This window comes from Rhineura floridana, chromosome 3 (assembly GCF_030035675.1).
Source record: "Rhineura floridana isolate rRhiFlo1 chromosome 3, rRhiFlo1.hap2, whole genome shotgun sequence".
Classification (NCBI taxonomy): Eukaryota; Metazoa; Chordata; class Lepidosauria; order Squamata; family Rhineuridae; genus Rhineura; species Rhineura floridana.
Window position 1 is genome coordinate 58,501,834 of NC_084482.1, and position 23,502 is coordinate 58,525,335.

A 23,502-nucleotide genomic window follows, 5' to 3' on the forward strand; every position below is an offset into this window, starting at 1 on the left:
GGGGGTTGTGAAGCTGGAACGTGAAATTCCTTTCCTGCAGTAAATGCGTCTTAAGCATTTAATAATAAAGTGCCTAATCCATTGTCTCTTGAAGTACATACACACCTCTAGTTATGTATTTATTATAGTTTTTGTTTTGGAGATTTTGGTTCTTACAAAGGAGTACTCAACAAATAAGGACACAAATGAAATAAGAAAATTCTGCTTCCATTTTGGCACATGAGCATCTCTTATGTTTAAATCAGAGTAGTTGCAGTTCAGCTTCTTTCTTCCTGCTGTAAAAAAAATGGTTTGAACAAAGTTTTTTTACTTATACCTATAGTTTAAAATCATCCAGTAACATCCAGGGAAAGGTCAGGATTATGAGAAGTCATCTGCACATAAATCCGTTTGGATAGCTCTGGGCCAACCCTCCTTGAAGTAGCAGTCACCCCATCACCACGGCGGACAGGTATCTCTGCAAGAAGCTTCTGCCGCTCCTGTTCAGAAGAGCGGGTATCATAGGCCTAAATGTAAAATAGAAATGTTACACATCACAGAATGTGGTATATAAATTAACTACTAAACTGACAAATCAGTCTAAGATTGGTGTACTAAAGAAGCAGATTTGTGTCATGTAGCAGTTTGCCACTATAATCAGTCTAAAGTTAAATTCACTTTTTTTTAGATTCACTTTATTCACCTACCTTCTATTAAAAGATCCCATTACTGTGGCCGTTTTGTGATGTTAGAGAATAAGTTTTAATGTACAACACATCCTGTAAGTTTGTAGTTTAGATATAGAGCAGCCTATTGATCTTTAGCTAGCTGCACCTAGCCAAGGGCTTTTATTTTTGCTCTCCCCAATGAAAGTGTTATTACAGCTTTCTTATGAACAAGCCTGTACAGCCATGAAAATAACTCTAGTGGCCAGTAGTTCCATTACTGAGAGCTAGGCAGATTGCAACAAAAAGAAACTCAAAAACTGCTGTAAAATGTTAACACAGGAAAAGAATTGGCTTCAAAAATGCAAGATGTAGGATATCTGTAGAAAAGTGTTTTGAGAAAGGTTTAGGAATTCACCCTTTCCACTGAGAACAGGATAAGTAGTAGTAGCAGCTTTATAGTTAGAGGAAGGCAACGTTTGGTTAACATTTGGAATGCTTTCCTCACTGTAAGAACAGTTCAGCTGTGGGATAGAATACTCAGCAAGGTTGTGGAATCTCCTTTTTGGAGATAAAAAGGGATGGGGTTAATAGCCATCTAATGGATATTTAACATAGTACATATCTTGTTTTAAGGTAGGAGGGTAGATTAAGTAAAGCACTGGGTTTGCAAACAGACACAAGAGGTACGTCCATTGAATAAACATGTATTGAACTGTGCTCTTCAGGAGTTTCTACTTCTGTAAAGAGCTGAGTACCTGGAGGGACACCTTGAGATGTTTACATATATTTTGTATTCTATGAAAAAAAAGCACGCTTACACACTCTGCAGTGGAAGCTGCCAATGTCATTTTGCAAAGTATAATCCATATTGCAGATTGGGCAATAGATCGCAAATGACACAGAGAGAAAAATCAGAAAAGAGCTAGTTTTCACTCTTAGCTCAGAAGCAGCTGTTTTTCTCAGCTTCATCACTTAAGAAAAACCCTGCTGGATCAGATCAGGGGCCCATCTAATCCAGCATCCTGTTCTCACAGTGGCCAACCAGATACCTATGGGATGGCTGCAAGCAGGACCCAAGCGCAACAGTGCTTTCCTTGCCTGTGATTCCCAGCAACTGGTATTCGGAGGTATACTGTATCCAACAGTAGAGGTAGAACCCATTGCACTTAAGAATGGGCCAGCATCATACATGCATTATTGAGAGACAGAAATTACAGGAGATCAGCATATAGGAGCATATCTCCATTAAGTTATTGAGGCCACAATTCTGTGCAGGCTTTCCTGTGAGTACATTACTTCTGATGAAACACACAGAATTGAACTGCATGTTATCCAAGCAACTTCTAACATCAGTTATATTTATCATTCATGGCTCAGGACTCTGGGTATCCTGCATTATAGAATACCCACATTCTGGATGCAGAATAAGCTGTGTAATGTAGTATTACTAATGCATATTCACTTACGCTGTGTTACTTCCAAGATTTGGGCTTCCTATGTGGAATATAGACAAGCTATATGTCTTCACACACAATCTGAGGATTTCAGCATGGAATTTTAGATTTTGTGCGTGCATACACATGCGCACACCCACACACACAACCTAGCACACCTTTCTCCCATGGCAGCAGAATAGCTTACCTGCTTCAAAAGCAGAGGAGAAGGGTATCTGGCCACAACGGCATTGGCCATCTCTAGACTGACACGGTTAAACTGCTGAATCTGCCTCTTCCAAGCTTGCAATAGTCCTTTTCCAAAGCGGTCCACCTTCACCCCCCCACTCCAGTCTCCCTCTAGGCAGAAGGAGAAGCTGGTTTTATCTCGTTCCCTTCTGTAAAAGATACAAAGCAGAAACATAACAAAATGAAGTAATGAATTTAATACATCCATCACGTCTGCTTCTCTGTGAGGAAACTATCTGTCCACAGAAAGTAAGAAGAGGGAAATCTTTAGATACGTTATTTGAAACTAAATTCTGTTCACAGAGTGAATGTCTCAGTCAATTCAGGGAATTGGGCTGCTTCATATGTTACAGCAGGAGACAAGTTGTCAAGTTTCTGCCACAGGCTTGACCGGTGCCTTTTCTACAACATGCGCAAAGACTATTTGTAGCTCCTGTGCATGCTCATAAAATGTTTCGAATACACAGTGCACTTAAAATATTACAAGGCAGGCACTGTCAGCTTACAGTGGAAATGCCAGGACCTCAACTTTTCTGTAACATATGAAGATTAAAGATGGTGGTGTTTGAGTCAGAAACCTGGAGATGAGTAAAATGGGAATGAATTGCTAATATCAGTTAAAGTGGAGGACTGTCGACCACTCCTGGCAGGAGAAAGTGGCAGGGGAATGTAATAGATCCTTGCAAGAGAAATCCAATCATGACAGGAATCCACAAGTGCTTCCTAAGCAGTATGTATGTATGTATTTATTTAATTTGTATCCCGCCCTTCCTCCCAGCAGGAGCCCAGGGTGGCATACTAAAAACACTTAAAAACATCATAAAAACAGATCTTAAAATAATTAAAACAAAACAGGGTTAACAACATTTTTAAAAAACAACTTTAAAAAAGGATTAAAAACATTATTAAAAAAACATATTAAGCAATTCCGACACAGACTGGGATAGGTCTCAACCTGAAAGGCTTGTTGAAAGGAAAGTCTTCAAAAGGCGCCGAAAAGACAGCAGAGGTGGCACCTGCCTCATAGTCAAAGGATCTGAAACTAAGGCAGCAAATGCTAATAGAAGGAGGCAGGTGTGAATTCCTATATACTGTGTCTACTTCAAGGTGCCATGCAGTTCCGCCCTGGGAAGTGAGCCTTGCTGCAAGAATCGGTGTTTTAGCTTGGCAGGTGAGCTCTATGACCACATATCCAGCAGAATGCTTCAAACTGAAACTGCTGAGATGAGCTCAGGAGGTGTTCTTAGAAAAACGCAGCCTCTTTGCTCACTCACTTGAATGGTGCTTCAGCCACAGCCTTGGTGAACTGACTGGCAAAGTCGCCAAACTCCTTCCAATTCTCAAGGAGTCGAACCTGGACACCTGTGTGCAGCTGCAGAGCTACCAAGGCCTGTAAAGTCAAAGATTAATGGTGAGTGAGGCCACTTAGCTTTGGAATATGAGATTTGTTCCAGTCTGTCCCATCCTGTTTTTGCACAGGGACTAGAGATGTGAAGGCCTGTTAAAAAAAAAACTGAGAAAAAATTGGGGGAATTTTGTTTTTTTCAATTTTTCAGAAGAAGGCAATAAAGCTTCAGGAAAAAAATGTGTTTTTTCCAGGCCTTCACATCTCTCAACTGGGACGTATTAAAGTCTGCCCGTTCCTATTCCCATATGGATGGTTTAGGATAATTCCAGAAAATCGTTTAAAAATCTGCATGAAATTCATATAACTTACATAGGCACAGCTGTAGTATTTACAAGGTAATCCTAGGGCTGCTTTCTTTTTTTCAGTCCCTTTGTGTGTACACCACTGCACATACAATTGCACAGTAAGTAATGTGTACTGCTTCCTACAGTATTCAAATTACCTGGCATGGCAGAGGCACAATGCTTTGAAGCTGCGTCTAGCATCCTTCATTATTAAAGAAAGAAAAAAAGGAACACAGTCCTCAGACCACCTTGTAAGTAGAACGATTGAACCCATTCTTAGCAAGGTTCGTATATCTGGAAACTAAAACACAGATCTACATTCTGTACCGGTTTCAGAGGTACAAAACACAAGAGTTTGCTCCAAACTGTGGAGCTAATAAAGTCCTCATCCCTGAATATGAGATGCCACCACTAGCCAAATCATCACAGTACAGTTATGCTGCCTCAACCATTTTTCCCACCCAAGTACCTAAAACAGTACCTTCCTCAAAATCAACCATCTTGGACCCTAAGATTGGCATGGGAAGCCCTGTTGATCACACTGCTCCATTTGTATTGACCCATGATGACCTTCTCAGGAGCAGTTCTCTATGGAATGCCCTTGCAGGTGGGGTACTTTCAGGGGGATTTATAAACGTTCCTGTTTAGCCAGGCATTTGATCGCTTAAATTCCTATATCTGGCAACCTTGAAATTATTAGCGGTGAGAGTATGCAATTATTTTTAAATGTTTTTATTTGTATTGCTTTGACACTGGTATGTTTGCCACCCTGGACTCCTTTGGGAGAAAGGGTGGGATATAAATAGAATAAAGAAAGAAATTGAAATCACAAGGGTAGACAACCCAGATCCAGCCCAAGAGCCCCATCCTTAATTTGTGAACAAGTTAATACTAATATTAATAATTAACTAAGAACCATACACAACCCTAAATCACAATGAATTACAGAGTGCAGTTAGTTACTTTTAGCTCAGTATGGGTTGCTTTCACAGTTTATCAGTCTGTTGTCGCTGGCCTCTGTTGTTGAGTTCCACTGGCCAAAGGCTCGTGTCTCTTCCTCTTCACACTTTGCTTTTTTATTCCATTAGTTTCCTTTCCCTTCCTCCTCAGTTGCTGTTCTTTAACCCTTCTCTGCTTTTTCTTCTCTTCCCCAACTGACTTTTCTCCTCCTCCATCTCCACATTCCAGGCCTCTCCCTTCACTAGTCCAATGCTCCATAACCAGGACAAGGCATTTGTTGCCCTCCACATGTTGTTGGACTCCAACTCCCATCAGCCCCATCCAGCATGGCCAATAGATTACAATTCCCATCATCCTTTGACCCACGACATCTGGAGGGCTGTGGGTTCCCTACCCTTGCTCTATGCTGATGCAGAAGTAGGCATCACAGCAGTCCAGTTGTACACAGCAGTCCACTTTGAAAATAATGGCCCACTGCTTGGTAGGGCATCACTTCCTGAAGAAGTTCTCCTGGAAGAATATGTATAATGACAGCCAGCCAGAAAAACCACACAAGACAGTCACTGTACACTACATGCTCACTCACTTCTTCCACGTCCACTCTGGATACTTCTGGGACTGAATTTGCCTTTTGTCTCCGATTCTTTTGTTTGCCCTGCTCCTTTGCCTTGCCACCATTCTGCATTGCTTGCTGCAGTTTCTTCCGTGACTTAAGTTTGTGAGAACTGAGAAGACAATTAATGAATGACCTGTGTTGTCAGTAACGACTATTTGCTTTGCTAAAAAGTTTTCCTAGTGAAAAAAATGTATGTCCTGCAACCAAATGGCAAAGGAGTGTAGACATTTGCCAAAAAAGATATCATCTTGCTGAAGAAATCTCCAAAGTTTATGAGCAAAAAAAAAAAAAGAGTTCTGCCTGTCACAACACACTTTTTCTATAGCAGATCACCACATGCACTATGAAATCAGGGTCAAACAGCTCTAGTTTGGCCCCTAATCTTTTCATGAGGAATATTAGAGTTGTTAAAATGAAGGACACCAACATAACAGACAGAGTGTCATAGACTGAAATTTTGCAGTCTAACTTAGTAGCATATCACTGACATGGCCAGGGAGGCAGGGCCTGCCAAGAATTCATGGCTGGTGGCCCATCAGTTCTAGGGAGAACGTGCCAGTAGCACATCCTTCTTCAGGTGATAGTTAAATGAATCCTGAAGTCAGGGCCAACCCTACCATTAGGCAAGAGGGAGGCAGCTGCCTCAGGAGGGTGCCCTTGAGGGACACCGACTGCTCCTCCCATCCACTCCTTCTGAGCACACATACACACACACTCTCCCTAGCCATTCCCATCCTCTTAAGCCAGCATCTCGGTGGTAAGAAAGCTTTTTTGTTGCTGGCCTGGGCTGACTTGCTGTCTCACTTTATTCACCTTCCCTCAATGCATCACAGAGCAAACTGTTGAGAAAGGTCTGCAACAGAGTGAGCAGCCAAGCAGCCAGTGCAATCTCCATCCTCCAATAGCCATTGTGCTTGTTTCGCTCTGCTCACAAGACACAAACTGGTGCACCTGTATTACAGTAGGGCATCACTCATACGGCAGGTTACATTCCGGACTCCCGCTGTAAAGCGGAACCCATTGAATAGAATGGCTCGCGATGCCCAAAAACCGCCGTAAAAGCAGAACAAGTGCTGTATGAGTGGGGCTTTAGTCTAATTGCATCTAACTGAGACCGCTGTATTAGCGAGGCGCTGTAAAGCAAAGCGCTGTAAAGCGGGGCCCTACTGCACAGCATTTGTATGAGTGGTGGGTGAGGAGCAGCTAGGTGTGTTACATGGCATGGCATTTTGTTGTGCTCCCAAAGCTAGCCTGCTGCCCCTAGGTGCAGCAGAGAACGCTGCTCCACCGTCTGTCAACAAGTACAGTTCAACTGGCCAGCTTCTATACATGGAAAGGGGAGGGTGGGCAAAATGTCTTTTGCCATAATAGCTTGGTCCAGAAGCAGAAAGAACCTACTGCCCCTGATTTAGCAGCAAGCCAACCCTCCTTTCCAAGCAACCTGATGCCCTCCAGATGTTGTTGGATTCCAGCTCCCACTGGCCACAGCCAGCATGGCCAGGGAAATCACAACGAAAAAAGAAACTCTAACCTGAAATATTTTTCTAATTCAACTACAGCCAGTGCCAGAGTTCTTCCAGGGATTTTCTTCATGATATTAGCCACAAAGGTCTGTAGAGTCTCAGTGGGCTCTTCCATGCTAACCTGGGGGGTGGGGAGAGAAACACAAAACAAAACAGTGACTATACCTTCCTGGACCAAACACGAAAATTCCACCACCTCAAACCAGTTCTATATGGCTCAAATTATATCTCCAGAGAAACATGCAGAGCTGAAGTTTCAGGTTCATGCACTCAACAGTTTTTCAAAATGACACAATATGTGAGCCTCCTTATATCCCAAGGGTGGGTAACCGTTTTCAGCCCAAAGGCCACATTCCCTTTGTGGGGAGCCTTCTGGAGGTTGCATGCTTGTGGTGGGTCTGAGCAGAGGCAAAAAGTGGGTGGAGCAATGAATGTGACTTAGGCCCTATCTGCATCATACATTTAAAGCACTATTATTCCACTTTAAACAGGAATGGCATGGCATTGAGAAAGTGGATAGAGAAAAGTTCTTCTCCCTCTCTCATAATACTAGAACTCGTGGACATTCAAAGAAGCTGAATGTTGGAAGATTCAGGACAGACAAAAGGAAGTACTTCTTTACTCAGCGCATAGTTAAACTATGGAATTTGCTCCCACAAGATGCAGTAATGGCCACCAGCTTGGACGGCTTTAAAAGAAGATTAGACAAATTCATGGAGGACAGGGCTATCAATGGCTACTAGCTATGATGGCTGTGCTCTGCCACCCTAGTCAGAGGCAGCATGCTTCTGAAAACCAGTTGCCGGAAGCCTCAGGAGGGGAGAGTGTTTTTGCACTCGGGTCCTGCTTGCGGGCTTCCCCCAGGCACCTGGTTGGCCACTGTGAGAACAGGATGCTGGACTAGATGGGCCACTGGCCTGATCCAGCAGGCTCTTCTTATGTTCTTATGAATGGTTTCCCCCAAAGAATCCTGGGAAGTGTAGTTTGTTAAAGGGTGCTGAGAGTTGTAAGGACACCCCTATTCTCCTCAAAGAGCTACAATTCCTAGAGTTCCCTGGGAAGAGAGATTGATTGTTAAGCCACTCTTGGAATTGTAGCTCTGTGAGGAGAATAGGAGTCTCCTAACAACTTTCAGCACCCTTTAACAAACTACACTTCCCAGGATTCTGTGGGGAAAGCCATGACTGTTTAAAGTGGTATGATAACTGCTAAAGTGGTACAATACATTCCATGCAAACATCAGAGGTTTCTACATTCATTTCTTTCCATCCAGGAAACTAGAAGTATTACCAAAGTTGAAGAACACATTGCAAATATGCAAATGCACTTAAGGGGGGCATGGAGCAGTGTTGGTGTGGGAGGGGGTATAACCTATGGGTAGGACTGGATAGAGAGGCCTGGCGGACCACTGGGCCCCCAGGCCTGAGGTTCTCCACTCATTATATACAAACAGCTGGCATTTTATGAAAACAACTGGATATTGATAAATTGTTTTTAAATATGTGCCACAAGCTGTTATATGGGCAGCAGTTAGACACTATAATGTGAGTGACCTCACCTGCTTATAGTTATGGATCATGGCAACAAACTCTTCTAGCAGCATTAGAACTAGAAGGTTGGGTTCTTCTGTCCAGTTCTCTTCTTCAGCCTTCAGGAAGAAACATAACAGTTTAAGATGGGATATGGTAGAGTACAAAGATGACTGTCATTAATTAAAAGAAATGAGGGATGTATGCACTTCTAGAAATTATCCAGAAAGAGAAGATAACAAGGAAAGCCAATTTCTTCCAGGGGAAAAAACTATCAAATGGGAATGAACTATTTGTTGAATTATCCTAATTCTGGCTATAGAATTTAGCTATTTGTCCAACAGGATAAAGCAGAAATGTCTTAATGGGACAACTGCAGACACTGCCTCACTCTGGCATGAAATTTGCAGTGATTTTGCAAACACTGGAAAGCGTGTGGGCAACAAAGCTGGACAAGTCAGATCAGAAATTGGGAGGTCCTGGAGATCTGTTTCTTGCTACCAAAAACTTCAGACTCAGAAAAATGGATGTTCATTGGTCACTGCAAGGATTCTAAAGGAATCCTCTACCATGTTATCATGCAATGTCCCTATACAGGACAGATGTCAATATCTTTGATTACAAAACTGCACATTCCTAAGGCTCTAGCAACAGAAGAAGGATACCTCTTGGGATATTTGCTCAGGTAACATGGAGGAATTTGCCAGATGTATAGTTTAATGTATGTGACAAGGATCAAAAGGGAGGGGGGTGGAAGGATGTGCAATAGGGGACATCAGCCTGCCGCTATAACCCTAGTGCTAGAAACAGGAAGAAAAGGGGAAGCTTTTTAGGAAATGTCCTCCTGCACCTGAGTTAGTCCAGTTTTCCTTCTCCAGGTGATACTGCAGGGAATAGCTTGACTCTCAATCACACAGCTACACTCCATGGACTGCAGAGTGGTAAGCATCTGCCCACCACCTTCGACCTGTAAAAGACCTATGGTGAGAATAGAGGTCAGCTGCAGGCCAGCTCATGACGTTTTGCTTTCTGAGGCAAAAAATATAAGATGGCACCCTCCCCAATCTCCACATACAGAAGCTGACCAGACTGACAGCTAAATATCACTTCAGCAACACTGGTGACAGGGCAGCATTCTTCACAGTATCCGAGGGCACCTTAGGGGACACCAAACAAACTGGAGCATGCACAGCTCTGTCTTCCAACAGCCCCTGCCTCACTTCCCCACATTTGTTGCCCAAGGCAGCCACCTCATTTTACCTAACAGTAGGGCCAGCCCTAGGGCAGAGGTCCATTAGGAGGGCAGGCAGTGAACTCCTAGCAGATCTAAGAGTGAAGGGAGAGTACCTGGATCTAGGATTACTTGAATGTGTTTCAGACACTCTTCTGGCCTCTGAGCTTTCCTCAGGTTGGCAAGGGCTTGCTTCCTCTCTCTTTCCTGCTGCTGCAGCACCTTCCGAGTTCCTTGGTCTTTTCTCCTCTCCCCGGCTTTGTCACGCTCCTCCTGGCTGCGCTTTGTTTTTTTCTGAAGAGGGAAAGGGTTCAAGCATATCTCTGCCACCTGAGGGCTGCCATTTTGCACCAAGCAGCCCGAGACACAAACTGGTGATTGAGGCACAGTCTGTTTCTTGGGATCCAGTGATACTAGTTCCTGGTCACTATCTGACAACTCCCAAGTATTGGGTACAGTCCTTCCCTGGGTGCCTGGTAGCTGTGACAGCAGTCTGCAATCTGTGGTCACTTTCTCATCATTGGAGAGCCCACTTCCTCCAGCTGAGTCTTGGTTGCTCATTTCTTGGATCCTAGTATATGAAAGACCAGCTGTGGAAGGCTCAGCAGCCAAAAGCTTCCTCCTGAGCCTTTCAGCCAAGGGGATAAGATCCTCGTCCTCCTCACTCTCGCTGCTGAGCTGCACCATTGCTTTCATACAAGTGGGAGCCGTTGCTGAATCCTGGGTACCACGGGACTTTTTCCAGGCAGGAGAGGCAGTGAATGAAGCCTCAGAGTCTGAGCTGCAGAGCACAACCACTTTCTCTTCTAGAGGAGGAGGCTGGACGGTGCTTTTTATTCCAGGAGACTGTTTCCTTAGGAAATGAAAGGTCAGCAGCTCCTCACCGTCACTCTCCCCCAGCTCTGGGAACATGGTGTTTAGCCTCACACAACAAGGTTGCAGCGGAAATCAAGACTCTCTAAGGACAAGAAGTAGAAAGGTTTAGTCAAAACACCCACAGCTGCAACACCAAAGGCATGAGAAGCGGACATTCTGCATCGTTTCCCCAGAGTAACCTTCGCCAAGCTGGGGCCCTCCAGATGTTTTGGACGACAACTCCACTCATCTCCAATAGTTGGCTGTGCTAGCTGGGGCTGATGGAAGTTGTAGTCCAAAAGATCTGAAGGGTGCCAGGGTCAGCAAAGGTTGCCCAGAGCTTTGATTAGGTTCTCCTGCCACTAGGAAGAGCCAAGAGCTGCAGACTGTACAGTGATCTGGGAGAGAAGAGGATACTCCCCCAAGGGCCAAAAAATCAAGCTATCTGGCCCTGGCAGCTAGATAGCACAAGGCAGAGGAGCAGGGAGAAACTATTCTCCCATATGGCCCCAACAAAATGTGAAAGAGCAGTAACAGCAATGGTAACATCAGAACCCAGGGGACTAGCCATCACGCTTCCCCCCGCAAGGTTTCATAAGGCACCACTGCATTAAAAAAACAATCATATGTTACTGTTTATATTATTTATAAGGAAGTGCTTAACAAAATGTTTTAAACAATGCAATATAATCACATCATAAATTACTGCAAGCTAAAACAGATAAAAGCCAGCAACGGATCTGGCAAAACAGATCATAGGAGAGGGAGTTCTTAAGATACAGGGTAAGATATGATGGGACAGTGAGCAGGGCTTCCAAGTCTGACCTTAGGGCCCAGGTAGGCTCATAAGGGTGTAGACAAGGGTTTTTTGTGGGGGAGGGGGCAAGATCCCTCCCAATTTTTAAAAAAATATTTTGACTGCTCCTATGGGACCCCTATTGTGATGTTGTTATGCCAAGAAGTTTTTGTGCCCCCCAAATGTTGAAACATTTAAAAAAATTACTGAGTGCTGCCAGAGGTCCCCCACTGTGATAGCAAAGGCTTTTTGTGACACTCAGATCCCGCAAATATATGTCCTTTAAATGAACATTTAAATTAGCCATACCACTTTTACACTTTGACTACACCCACTTTCATATGCGCCCCACAATGGCTGACCATGGGTCATCGTTAACTTCGGTCTGAAAGAGATTAGCCACACTTGGTATAAACAGTAGGGTGTATTAATTTTCACTTAACCGTGTGAAAGGCAGACAGAAAGGCAGGATATAAATATTTTAAACTACCAATTTATATCTCAGGCAGCTGTGTGACTGTTTTCATTGTGGTACCCTACTCAGGGCTTACTTACAGGAAAGAGACCTTTCTGTGGTTGTGCAACAAGCAGGCTTCTGGCACTTGTCCTGTCAAAAGACAATACTCGTTATGAAGAGTCACCAGAGCAAATTATTGTTTGTACATCTTTGTTCTTTGTGTGAGATAGAAAAAAATCTGTCCAATTGTAAAGCCTGTTCTTGAGAATGAGGATATCCTGAAATAAAGAACAGGATGTACATTATGCAGGATACAGCTGTCATCTTTCAGAAGTTTCTATGTTCTCAAACTAGCATTATTAAGAAACGTGAACATGCTATGGGGAGAAGGGCTCTAGCTCAGTGGCAGAACAGATACTTACATGCAAAAAGTCTCTGGGTCAACCCTTAGCAGAAGAACATCAGAAGATGTTCCAAAGGCCCATCTAGTCCAGCATGCTGTGGCTAGCCAGATGCCAATGGGAAGACCACAAGCAGGTCCTAAGCACAACAGCACTCCTCCCACACGAGGGTCCCAAGGACCAGTATTCAGGGTGCATTTTGCCTCTGACCCTGCTTAAGCAAGTTACTGATAACCTTATCCTCCATGAGTTTCTCCAATACTTTTCTAAAACCATCCAAGTTGGTGGCCATCACTACATTCCATGGTTCTTCCATAAGTACCATAGTACAAAAGATGTACTTCATTTTGTCTGTCCTAAAATGTCCCACCATTCAGCTTAATTGAATGACCTTTAGCAGCTCCAGGGGGAACCCTGAAGAGCCAGCACCACTCAGTATAGATAATACCAAGACACTAATAAGACACCTTCCTGAGAAAGAACTGCCATCTCGAGGAATCATTCATTTACATATCATGACCCTTGTTCCAGACAAGTCACCTCACCTTCCAGATTTTTTATTTAGAAACACTTTTTTTTGGAGGGGGGAGATTATCAAAAATCCCAAGTTACCTAAACTAACACGCACAGAAAGTTCTAGAGTTAGTTTAAAGCTGAAAACAAAACACTTCCAATTTTCAAGCTTGTTTCATAAGATTAGAGGCCAGACAGACCCGATTCAAAATCCACTTGCGAGCGGCTTTGTGCATCCTCAGCCGCAATGTTGGTGAGAGGAAGTAAGCCAATCTCTCCCGAGGAACATAGAACCCAATATCTTCTGAGGGCCTCTACAGAGAACCCAGCTTGTCAGCAGCCTGTTACAGCGCAGTTCTTCATGTCTGTCATTCATCCTTAGGCTTCATCGCTTTCAACAAAAGCGGTGAGTTTTGGGATTATGTGAAACACAAGATAGGAAACTGCTTCTGAGCACGTACAGAGTGCATTTACTCCCACAGCGTAATCACAACCTGCTCCAAATCAGCCGCTTTGGAATAAGGAACAACGTATTATCATGGACAGCTTTCCAGCAGCCTTTCACCAGCCGTAGTACCTCGCTGCTTAGAAATCAAGCCGTCACCTCTTGGCTTTCGCTCTCCTCCTGGCCCAACAGAGACTTCTCACCAGTTAGCAACGACTCCCGCAGCCCGGCAGTTAGCGGCTCATTCAAATCCACCACTTCGCCCAGCTGACCCCGGATCCGGAAGCCTTGCGGATGCGGAATAGGCTGGCTTGCAAGGGAGGAGGAGGAGAGGAGGAGGAGGAGGAAGCGGCTGGGGAGGGAAGGTTAAATGGCGGCGCTGCTCTGCCGGTTTTTTCCTTTGGCCTCTGCGGCCGGCGGCCAACGTAAGTCGGAGTGGCCGGGGTGGTGAGAGTTTGGGCGTCGAGCAGTCCCGGGGAAAGGGGGTGGAAGGGAAACTCTGGGCGCTTAGAGGGGGGGAATGGCGCTGTGTTATGCAAGCACGAAGGAAGAATGAACAGGCGGGAGGTGCAAGGTGTAAATAGCGAACGGCAGCGCCGTTGCTAGCTGCTAAAATGCATGCTAACAGAACCCTACGCACGTTTAGTAGAAAGTGAGACCGGGGCCACATTCACACCATACATTTACTCCTCTATTATTCCACTTTAAACACTCAGCTTTTCCCCAAAGAATATTGGGAAATATAGTTTATGAAGGGTGGTGAGAGTTGTTAGGAGGCTCCTGTTCTCCTCAGAGAGCTACAGGTTGAATCCCTCTTCCCAGGGACCTCTTCACAAGTCTTTGAGGCGAATAGAGGTCTCCTAACAACTCTCACCACCCTTCACAAACTACACTTCCCAGGATTCCTTGGGGGAAGCCATGACTGTTTAAAGTGGAATAAATGTATAGTGTGAATGCAGCCTGAGTTTGTTGGGGCTTTTTACAGAGTAAATGTGTGTTGGGATTGTTTCCATACAGTCCATCCCTATGCAGAAATAGGCATTGCTCTCCCTCCTCCCCCGTCACCATTAGGAAATGGTTGCTAACTGTATGCCAGTAAATTAAACGAAATAAATTAAACGAAGTATCCCACAAAATAGTTTAAAGACACTTTAATACAGTTTAGTATTGTTGACTCAAAACATTTGTGTCTCTATTAACTATATTTTTATAGGACACTTTTTCACTGAAGAAAGAAACCATTTGTACACCAAATATTAGTAAGCATTGAAGATTGTGTCCAACTAAGTCATCCCGTTATTACAAGGACTTCCACTTGCCTAAACTCTCACTCTCTGCTCTCCGTGCCCCCAGATCTGCTCTGCAGGGCTGGGGGAACCCCTAGAACAGATTTAAGGGGTGTACAGGGAGAGGAGAGGGAGGGGAAGTGTTATTGTGCAAGTGCAAGTCAATTGTGCTAACTGGAGAACTTGGATGAATGCAACCCTTAGAGTTAAGCTGTAATAACAACAATAATGTGCCTAGTCATGTTGGTCATTAGGAAGAATTCAGTCAGCATGCTACCTTTATTGGAACCAAGTAAAAGTGACAAAGTACAGAGCTAGTTCATAGGTTTCACAGGACTGTTCTTTAGGCTGGAAGTTAAAACTAGTGGTGTAGTGAAGCAGGGATGATGCACTACCACTTTTTCACAGCAGGGACGATGATATCATCTCCTGGGGCACTATTTGCTAATCCTCTACAGGCCAAATAAATAAGCTTTTCTCAGAGAGAAATCCACCAAATAAGCTAAGCAGTTGAAGAGTTAAAGGGTTATGCTGCCACTTATATCTTTAAAAATCCCAAAGTCTCTTTATTATGAGCAACCAAAATGTCACAAAATAGTAAGCAAGCACCAGAGTCTCCCAGAATCGTTCATCACACTGAATGTTAAGTAAAGCAGAAAGGGGTGTTGGTCAAATAATGCTGTCTTGGTCTTAATGCCATAATGTCTGCATTGGCCAAAAGTTCATGTCTGAAGGAGTGTGGTTTTGGGGGCTATGGGGATTGTCATGCTGAGAGCCAACCCTTCAGAATTTACCACAAAATGAAAGGGCAGGTGAAGCATGGAGGAGAAAAAGATACTGCTGCTCATCAACCTACAATATGTGACAGTCTGAAGGTGATTCAAGAACCACTTTGCATGCAGGCTAATGGTGTGGAAAAGATTTCCTTTTACAACAAAGGCCAGGACGAAAAAGCAATGGCAATTCTCCTTTTGAAAGTATAAAAGCCAGCAGTTATTTGGGTCTGTATCTAAAAAGCTGAGCCAGTGCCAGACTTCAGGAGGCTCTTGGCACAGTACAACTGATGGGCCCTCAGCCCCCAACACACACACATCCAATGCAACTGTACAGGGCTTTTTTTTCTGCTGCTGCAGCAGCTCAGCCTATGCATCATGGGTAAATTATGATAGTGGGCAGTTACTGCAGATGGGACACAACCTTGGCTCCCATTCAAAAGCTGCACCTCTGTCCACCTACTGAAAACAGGCGCCCAGAGGTCCTGGAAGTGGTTGGTGAGTGGCAGTACAGCCAGGTCAGATGAGTGAGGGGCCTTTGGAGCCTGAGGGGCCTTTGGAGCCTGAGGGGCCTTCAGCCAGCGCCCAGCCTGACTGACTACTAGTGCTGGGCCTGCCTGAAAAGGTCAGAGAGCTCATAACTGAGTTGCAATTTGAACTGGGGGCTACTGGCGCACAGCTCATGCTCTTCACCACAGCAATGACCAGCTCTCCTCTTTCTTCTCTCAACTTTCAAAGAACATTAAAAAAAACCTTCACTGTTCAGTGCTTGGTGTGAGATTTCTTGCCCAGTTTAAATATTTGTCAGTTTTGGTCCCCCCTCCCCAGTCAGTTTTGAAGAGTTTCATTTATTTCTCTGATGTAGTTTTGCCTGTTTCTCCGCTGAGTGCAGTTGCAGTGAGGTTTGCATCAAAGAAGTCTGGAAGCAGCACCAAAAATCGTGGAGGGAATAGTCCAGGGAAACGCTATGGTGTCAGAAAGCTGGACGGTAAGGCCATTGCTCTTTTTTACAGCTGTGTTTCAGACTTGTTTTCTTGCTGCAAGCTATCCAGCAATACAGGGAACTTTTCAAGAGGGCAGATGTTAATGAGTGTTTCTTATGAGACCGGCAAGATCATGGCAAGATCATGCTAGCAAACTACAAGATTCAACTGACTTGTTACAGAGCACAGTACTGCTAATTAGAATTTGTGCATGTATTAATATTAATTCCCCCTGGGATGTAATTCAGCAGGAAGAGCCTTGGTAAGTTAAGTGAAATGTAATATGCAATTTACAACACTTTGTTACTCTGTATGCATCTATACTGATGGTGTAATATTTTATTTACTTGTGACTGGATTTATATCCCACCTTTCCTCCAAGGAGCTTAAGTTGACATACATGGTTCTTCCCCTCCCCATTTTATCCTCACAACAACTCTGTGAGGCAGGTTTGACCCAAGGTCACCTAGTGAGCTTCATGTCCAAGTGGGACTAGGACCTGGGTTCAAATCCCAACACTCTAACCACTTTGCCACACTGGATCATCATCATCACTTTCCCTAATAACCAGCTAAGCTGGTGAGTGCCCCCAAGATTGCAGCTAAAAGAGGGCCACTGAGAAACAAGAGTGACATGTTGGCATCCTTGAGAGAAGCCCAAGGTTTACTGATGTACTTAAAATAATTAGGAGGAAATCTGTAAAGGGGGTGTATGTGTCTCCCCGTCCGTCTGTCCCAAAACAGCCCAGTGAGGGCTGAGTGTGCTCTGACCACAGAATGCCAGGTGTAAGGTGTGGGGGAGCTGGGGTAGGAATAGAAAAGTGAAGAGGGAATGGCATATCCTGGAAAGAGGGAATGGCTGGCTGGAACCTGGACAGAACCACTGTGCACGTGTTGTAGGTCCCACTTGTTCCCTGTAATAGTATACTTGGTGGCTCCATGCTCTGTGGCAGGGCATTGAAAGCAGGTCACCCACAGTCAAGGTAAGGTATTATGTGTATTTCGGGAACAGCCCAAGAGTGCAGAAAAAATACTAGTTTGTTTACAGAGAGGGACAAAAAAAATCCCCAAGAGCTGCCTTGGCTAGGGCTGCACATGCAGGGGTGTGCAGATATAAAGCCCTCCAGTAGGAATGTATCTTGGGAACTTCTAAAAAACCTCCTCTCAACAGTGGTGAAAATAAAGATAACAAGGAAAACACAGTCACTCTCCCAGGCACTGCTGCTCTCACCTCCTGTGCTGCTTAGGCTGGGAGTCCCCAAACCTCTCCCGACCAATCTACATTGCTGTAGTGTTCAGTGTGAGGCCTAACTGCTCGACTTGCTGGGCACCCAGACCTGTACTTTTCTACATAATGTGGTGAGTGAAAGGTTAATCCTTCCCTGCGTTGTCCTGCTCAAGCAGGGGAGCAAACTACTCTACCAGTCCCCAAACCTCTCCCCTACCCTAACTGCTGCAGTTCTATAGTGCCATATTTGCCTCATCCCTAGGCTGTGCCACACAGGTTGGTGCTTGCCTCCGCTATCCTCCCTGCCACTGTTAACACCCCCCTCTGATTGGCTTTGGACAGAACAGAAGTTGAACTCCCCTTCCCCCTGTGAATTCTTACCTCCCCCTCCCTGGTTTATAAAAAAAAGTAACATAACACATTATACTGAAGTGACATAATATACCAAATTAGTGTGATCTAGGTTCTGAATAATTGCAATTGGGCATTTTCCTTCTTGGAACCTTGAGATTCGAGCCCTGCCCCAATTACTGTATTAAATGTGCTGGAGAATTTTTAAATAATTAGGTTGTGAGTTGGGAAAACCAGAATTTCAGCCAGGGATTAGTCCTGAAACCTGTGGAGAATATATTTGGGCATGTACAGAGTGCCTTTTCCTTGCCACTCTGTAGCCACATCCAGTCAGGCCTATGCATCAGAAACCAGGGTGGGGAAGACTTCCAAAATGTGAGCTAAATGAAGGCTAATTTTTGCTCTGCAAAGGAATTTCTATTCAGTTTGCTTATGTATATAAAGGAAGTTGTGTTTTTCTTCAGTACTTTGTCCAACTCATTTGCAGGAATGTTTGTTCACGCTGGCAACATATTGGCCACACAACGAGTGATTCGCTGGCACCCAGGGGCTCATGTAAGTTTTTCTGTTTGATATTTCTAAGAGCGTTTGAGACTTTGTCTGCTCTGCTCCATCATTAGCAAAGCTTCTTTTTCCTTAACATTATTCTACATGTTTCTGAGATTAGCAATGTTTCTTTACTAAGCTTCTTTGAGTCACAGAGTTCATCTCCCCACCCGGGTTATGGCTGTTTATTGTTTGTTTCCCTAGTTCCTTTCTCTCACCCCAAGGAGGAGTAACCTTGTGTGTTGATATGTCTTGTGTTGATGTTTCAAGGGAGCTGGTTACTTTAATAAAAGGAAATCAGAGCCTTGTAGCTTCAAGGTCTTTGAACAGCCCTTGCATATAAAAGTAAAGCTTTTGCAGCCCTGTGTCAAGTGAAATTTGGATTCAGGAACAATTTAATTCAACTTCGTGTATCTGAATGTCTTGGGTACATTGGAGACATTATTCAATCTTCAGTCTAAAAATAAATGGGTAATAGATCATAGGGGAGCGACAGGAGTGAGGGAGGGTATTTCACAGTATTCTGGATGAATTCAGATTGCTAGGAGAGTCAAAGAATCAAAATGTGGTAGAAAAGGGAGTTCTGTGTTTTCATTGCGGCATAGCACAACTTGCAATATTTTTAACTTAATGTGCATCTTTTTTTTTCTTAAAGAAAGGTCTATTTGCACAGAGCTCCCAAACCATGCCATGAAATTCCTGGGCATAATGGTGTAATACATACATTCCTAAATCAGGCCTGCTGAAGCCAAACCAAGATACTTTCTTCAAGAGAGACATGTCTCAAATGACCTTGAACTGCTGTGGGTGTGATTTAATCTATTATGAACTGGCTAGGTGAGATTTGGCTAGCCACATATTTAGCACATTACAGCAGGCTCATGGGCAGATGACTTGTGCCTTATGCGAGATGGGAAACCTGTGGCCCTTCAAATGTTTGGGGACTACAACTTCTTAAGCCACACTTAAGGGACTTAGCAGAGCCGCCCTCCGTAACTGGATTTTTAATAGTGATGCCAGCCAAGACAGGATGTCCATAGTAACAGCCCCTTTTTCATCTTGGTACCCTCTTTTTAAACTTAACCATTTCATATCCAACTATCTTGTCTTGCTCGATAGAGCCACAATCAGGAAAGCATTCACAGCTCTCCATTTTCAAGTTATGCCTACTGCCTACTTAGAGGGACGATACAACGGCACTCCATTGGTCCAACGCCAATGTATTTATGGATGTAAAGCAGTAGAGGAGCTAGCTCATTATCTACTTCACTGCCCACTTTACGAAGATCCTAGACGAAAGTTGTTAAAAAAATTTAAAGATTTTTTAGCGCCTTGTACTGATTGTGAGATGATTAACATGCTCCTTTCTGACAATTTTAATCTAATGACTCTTGCAGTCGCTAATTTTGTGCTCGCCGCCCAAAAATTGAGAGCGGCCTTTGCCAAAGGATCCCTGTTCGATATAGCTAATTGATGTTTCTTACTATGTTATGAATATCTGTATTAATATAGCTAATTGTTGTTTCTTTTATACTATTTAATATGTGCGTAAGGCCTATGGCTAAAAGTCACTACTTTTACAACTACTACAACTTCTATCATCCCTGACCATTGGCCATGCTGGCTGGGGCTAATGAGAGTTGGAGTCCAACAACATCCAGAGGTCCACAGGCTCCCCATCCCTGATTTATGGTATCTACTCTAATTTTTGCTTAGAACACCGACACATTCACCAGTATGAGGTAGGGGCAAAATAATGGCTGAGTGTTGTGGGAGGGTGTAGCTCTGGGGCAAAGCTAATTATCTCCTGCACCACATGAGCCACATATACTGAGATGACCTGCATATAAAAGTACAAATCTAAACCTGAGAACGTTTGACTACAATTTTTGCTGCTGTTAAAAAAAATAGGAGCCAGAAACCCTTATTGCAAATTATCCAACAATCTACTTTTTGCTGAGGTGCAAGCAAAGTTGAGAAATGATCCAACAGAAAAGTTAATAGGAGTAGGCAGATGTCAGTTTAACAATAGTCCTAAGGTGCTATGATCTTATAGGGTGATGGACTATCAGTGTATGTCATTGCTTCTGTCCTCATGGTAGTTATGAGACCAAACAACTTGTGGTTATTAAAATTGCCCTCCTCACAGGAAGAGAGTCTTGGGTTTAGTTACCTGTGTGCAAAAACAGGCCAAAGGATTGACATGCGCCTTTTCTACTCTTCTTTCTTAAAAATCCTCCTGTTCTCCTGTACTAGGTGGGGATAGGCCGAAACAAGTGGTTATATGCGCTCGAAGATGGGATTGTGCGATACACCAAGGAAGTCTATGTGCCAAAGCCCCGCAGTAAAGAAAACAAAGAAGTGATTTGCCAGTTACCTAAAGGAGCTGTACTGTATAAAACTTTCATCAGCGTTGTTCCCACTGCAGAGGTGGGGAGTTTCAAGTTGGTCCAGATGCTCTGAGACTTTGATGGATGTCCCCAAGCTTACAGCAAAGAACTGCTCAGGTTGATCTGAACCCCAGTATATAAACAGTTCTGAAACACTGCTATAATTTTGAATTGACTTTTGTTGTTCAGTCAAGTGCTGTTGGCTGATGACTGGAATCCAGGTGGCATTTGGAAAACCCATAGGAATGGATCAAAATACATTTTGGGCACCTCGGATACATTGTCAATGAAACAGATGTTGTCAAATTTTGTTTTTCTAAAATAAAAGGGCAGCGCTATGCTCTCACCTATGGCAGGGGGCTTTTTCATGCTAGCATCTCCATCCACTTGTTCTTGGGTAGATAGTGGAGGTTGCCATTATGGTAGCATTTGAGTGATGGGATTAGGTTTTCAGTTTCAGAGTGGCTCAGGCCACAGTGCTATTCAAGTATTTTTGGAGGATTTCACACAGCAGCCTGAACATCAACATGTGCATGTGGGGCCCAGAGAGTTACGCAGATGGCAACAGCTGTAGCCACTTAGCCTGGCATTTCCCTTCACTGGGCTGTTAAACATTTTGTTTTATTTCAAAGGATGCTGGCATGAAGTGCAGTGGGTCTTGTCATTTGTGCTGGGCCTGCTCACATAGATCAAGATGTGTACACAAAGCGCCTATGTCATCATAGCGATATACTTTGCATAGTTGGTGTATTGTGCAAAACAAATATTTGCAAAGTTAGGGGCAGTTGCATGCTAAGTAGTCAAGTGCAGCTGCTAGAGAAGCAGTCTAGTGGAAGGGGCCAGCCAAGTTTCTTCTGTCCCACTGACATCCAGTGTTGAGGCATTGTGGGATATAGCAAGTGACCTATGTACTCAGGATCCAGAAGATCTTTACAATCATCTACATGCATTCAAACATTGTTTTAACATCCCAAGTTACCTTTAGGGACAGGAAATCCCCAGATTTAAGAAAGAGAGCAACACTTTTTAAGAATCCCAAGCTCCACATTCAGAAATGTGGCCAGAGACTAATGTACCCAGATCCATTCTGCACATAGATTAAGTTGGGAGTTCCCACAAAGTGGGGTCCACCAGCTTCATTCAGGGGGTCCAAGGCATGTTTACATTTAATATTCATAGTGACTTTTAATTGTAGTTTAATTGGATATTTTATTTCTTGCACTGCATTTTATTGTATGGCAATTTGAATTCTATGGAATGCAAATTGTAATACATTAAAATACAATATAAAGAAATAAAAATGCAATTAAAAATCACACAACATCTAGCACAGTGCATTACAATTGTTACAACAGGCAGAAAAATAATTAGGTGGTCCAACAACACCATCAGCAATTTTCAAGTGGTCTGTGGGGGGAAAAGTTTGGGAACCACTGGATTGTTACACAAAGCAATCAAACATTTTATTTGTTTGTAGTGTTCAGTGCTCTAGGGTTCATTATGTTGAAATACTATAGCACTGATGGCCAGCCTTTTTGACAAATGGTTTCCACAAATATCTACTGAGCAGGTGTTAGCACAGCACATGAGGCAGTGAAGAGTGAACACCTGATGCAATGCCATAGACAGGCCTATGGGCCATCCTACTCTTATCAAAGACTGCTGCAAGCACCTGGTGACTCTGCCACAGGCTGGCCTTTCACGGTCTATTGTTCGTGATGTGCCTGGCTGTGTCCACCAGTTCATTTTTATCTCCTGCTCATTCGTTTTTTGGTTTTAATAAGTTCTGGTTTTTGGATCTTGATAATATCAGCTCATTTCATTTTGGTTTTTAGATGTGAGGGAAATGTTGCCACCTATAATTATGTACCCATATACGCAGAAAAAAGTAGTCTTTTTTTTTTAATCACCTGATAAACAAAGGGCAATAGTGCGTGCACAAATAAAATAGACAGGGTTGAATCCAGCAGTTATTGCATGGATGGAATGACTTCCACAAGTGTAAAAGACCTTCTGTGTACCTGCCAACCTACACCCCAAATCTGCTTCAGATGGTTTTGGGGAACTATCCCCCAATCAGTTTTGATGACATGCCGGGGGAGAAGTTCCACTGCGCTCATGGAAATCGTTCGGCATGCTCAATTATTCAGTTGGATACAAGCCTTGGTTTTCATGTTCCATAACTGGAGTGCATGGTTTGCTATGAGTCGAGAAGGCCATGGCTGGTGTCAGCATTGCATCTATAGAATCAAACTGTCTCAGCAGATGCATGTTTGTTTCTCTATGGAAGGGGTGGGGAACCAGTGGCCCACCTCCCATCATCCCTGATCATTGGCCATTCTGGCTATGGCTAATGGGAGTCAGTCCCAATAACATCTGAAGGGCCAGTTTCCCTATCCTTGGCCTAAGGTACCACAAACACACGAGAGAGAAAAACATCAAGAAGTGCTTGATGCATTCCAGAAACTACAGTAGGGCCCTGCTTACTGGCGCTTCGCTTTCCGGCGTTCTGCTAATGCGGCGGCTTTCATTTCCCGTTTTAAAGCTGATTTTGTGGCATTTTCACACGACACGCCCCATTATATTCAATGGGGTTCCG

General features: G+C 43.8%; 2 protein-coding genes across 12 annotated transcripts; one reads left to right on the forward strand and one right to left on the reverse strand.

Annotated features, from left to right (window-relative positions):
* Positions 1 to 106: 106 nt before the first annotated feature.
* Positions 107 to 13,695, reverse strand: EME1 (essential meiotic structure-specific endonuclease 1). Of its 10 annotated transcripts, none has more exons than XM_061616054.1 (10): positions 13,551 to 13,695; positions 12,087 to 12,138; positions 9,997 to 10,838; positions 9,500 to 9,627; positions 8,679 to 8,768; positions 7,129 to 7,241; positions 5,568 to 5,706; positions 3,604 to 3,719; positions 2,289 to 2,478; positions 107 to 506 (listed from the first exon to the last, which is right to left on the reverse strand). In XM_061616054.1, exons 3-10 carry the CDS (start codon positions 10,790 to 10,792, stop codon positions 330 to 332), a joined length of 1,749 nt encoding a protein of 582 aa, XP_061472038.1. In that variant the 5' UTR covers positions 10,793 to 10,838; positions 12,087 to 12,138; positions 13,551 to 13,695; the 3' UTR covers positions 107 to 329. The 10 variants fall into 10 exon arrangements, with proteins under 10 accessions (XP_061472038.1, XP_061472037.1, XP_061472034.1 ...); XM_061616053.1 differs by having other exon boundaries at positions 13,507 to 13,695; XM_061616050.1 differs by having other exon boundaries at positions 13,480 to 13,695.
* Positions 13,664 to 21,271, forward strand: MRPL27 (mitochondrial ribosomal protein L27). 2 transcript variants are annotated; one of them, XM_061616060.1, is made up of 4 exons: positions 13,664 to 13,772; positions 16,272 to 16,394; positions 18,455 to 18,522; positions 20,770 to 21,271. In XM_061616060.1, exons 1-4 carry the CDS (start codon positions 13,718 to 13,720, stop codon positions 20,974 to 20,976), a joined length of 453 nt encoding a protein of 150 aa, XP_061472044.1. In that variant the 5' UTR covers positions 13,664 to 13,717; the 3' UTR covers positions 20,977 to 21,271. The 2 variants fall into 2 exon arrangements, with proteins under 2 accessions (XP_061472044.1, XP_061472046.1); XM_061616062.1 differs by having other exon boundaries at positions 13,667 to 13,772; positions 16,299 to 16,394.
* Positions 21,272 to 23,502: the final 2,231 nt, after the last annotated feature.

Excerpts from the sequence above, each read along its gene's own strand:
- MRPL27 (XM_061616060.1), top strand. The coding sequence starts at position 13,718 with ATGGCGGCGCTGCTCTGCCGGTTTTTTCCTTTGGCCTCTGCGGCCGGC. Across the intron at positions 16,395-18,454 it reads TGGTGTCAGAAAGCTGGACG|GAATGTTTGTTCACGCTGGC; the intron begins GTAAGGCCATTG and ends ACTCATTTGCAG. Across the intron at positions 18,523-20,769 it reads GCTGGCACCCAGGGGCTCAT|GTGGGGATAGGCCGAAACAA; the intron begins GTAAGTTTTTCT and ends CTCCTGTACTAG.
- EME1 (XM_061616054.1), bottom strand. The coding sequence starts at position 10,792 with ATGTTCCCAGAGCTGGGGGAGAGTGACGGTGAGGAGCTGCTGACCTTT. Across the intron at positions 9,628-9,996 it reads TCAAGTAATCCTAGATCCAG|GTCTTTTACAGGTCGAAGGT; the intron begins GTACTCTCCCTT and ends TTCTCACCATAG. Across the intron at positions 5,707-7,128 it reads GAATTAGAAAAATATTTCAG|TTCTCACAAACTTAAGTCAC; the intron begins GTTAGAGTTTCT and ends TTGTCTTCTCAG.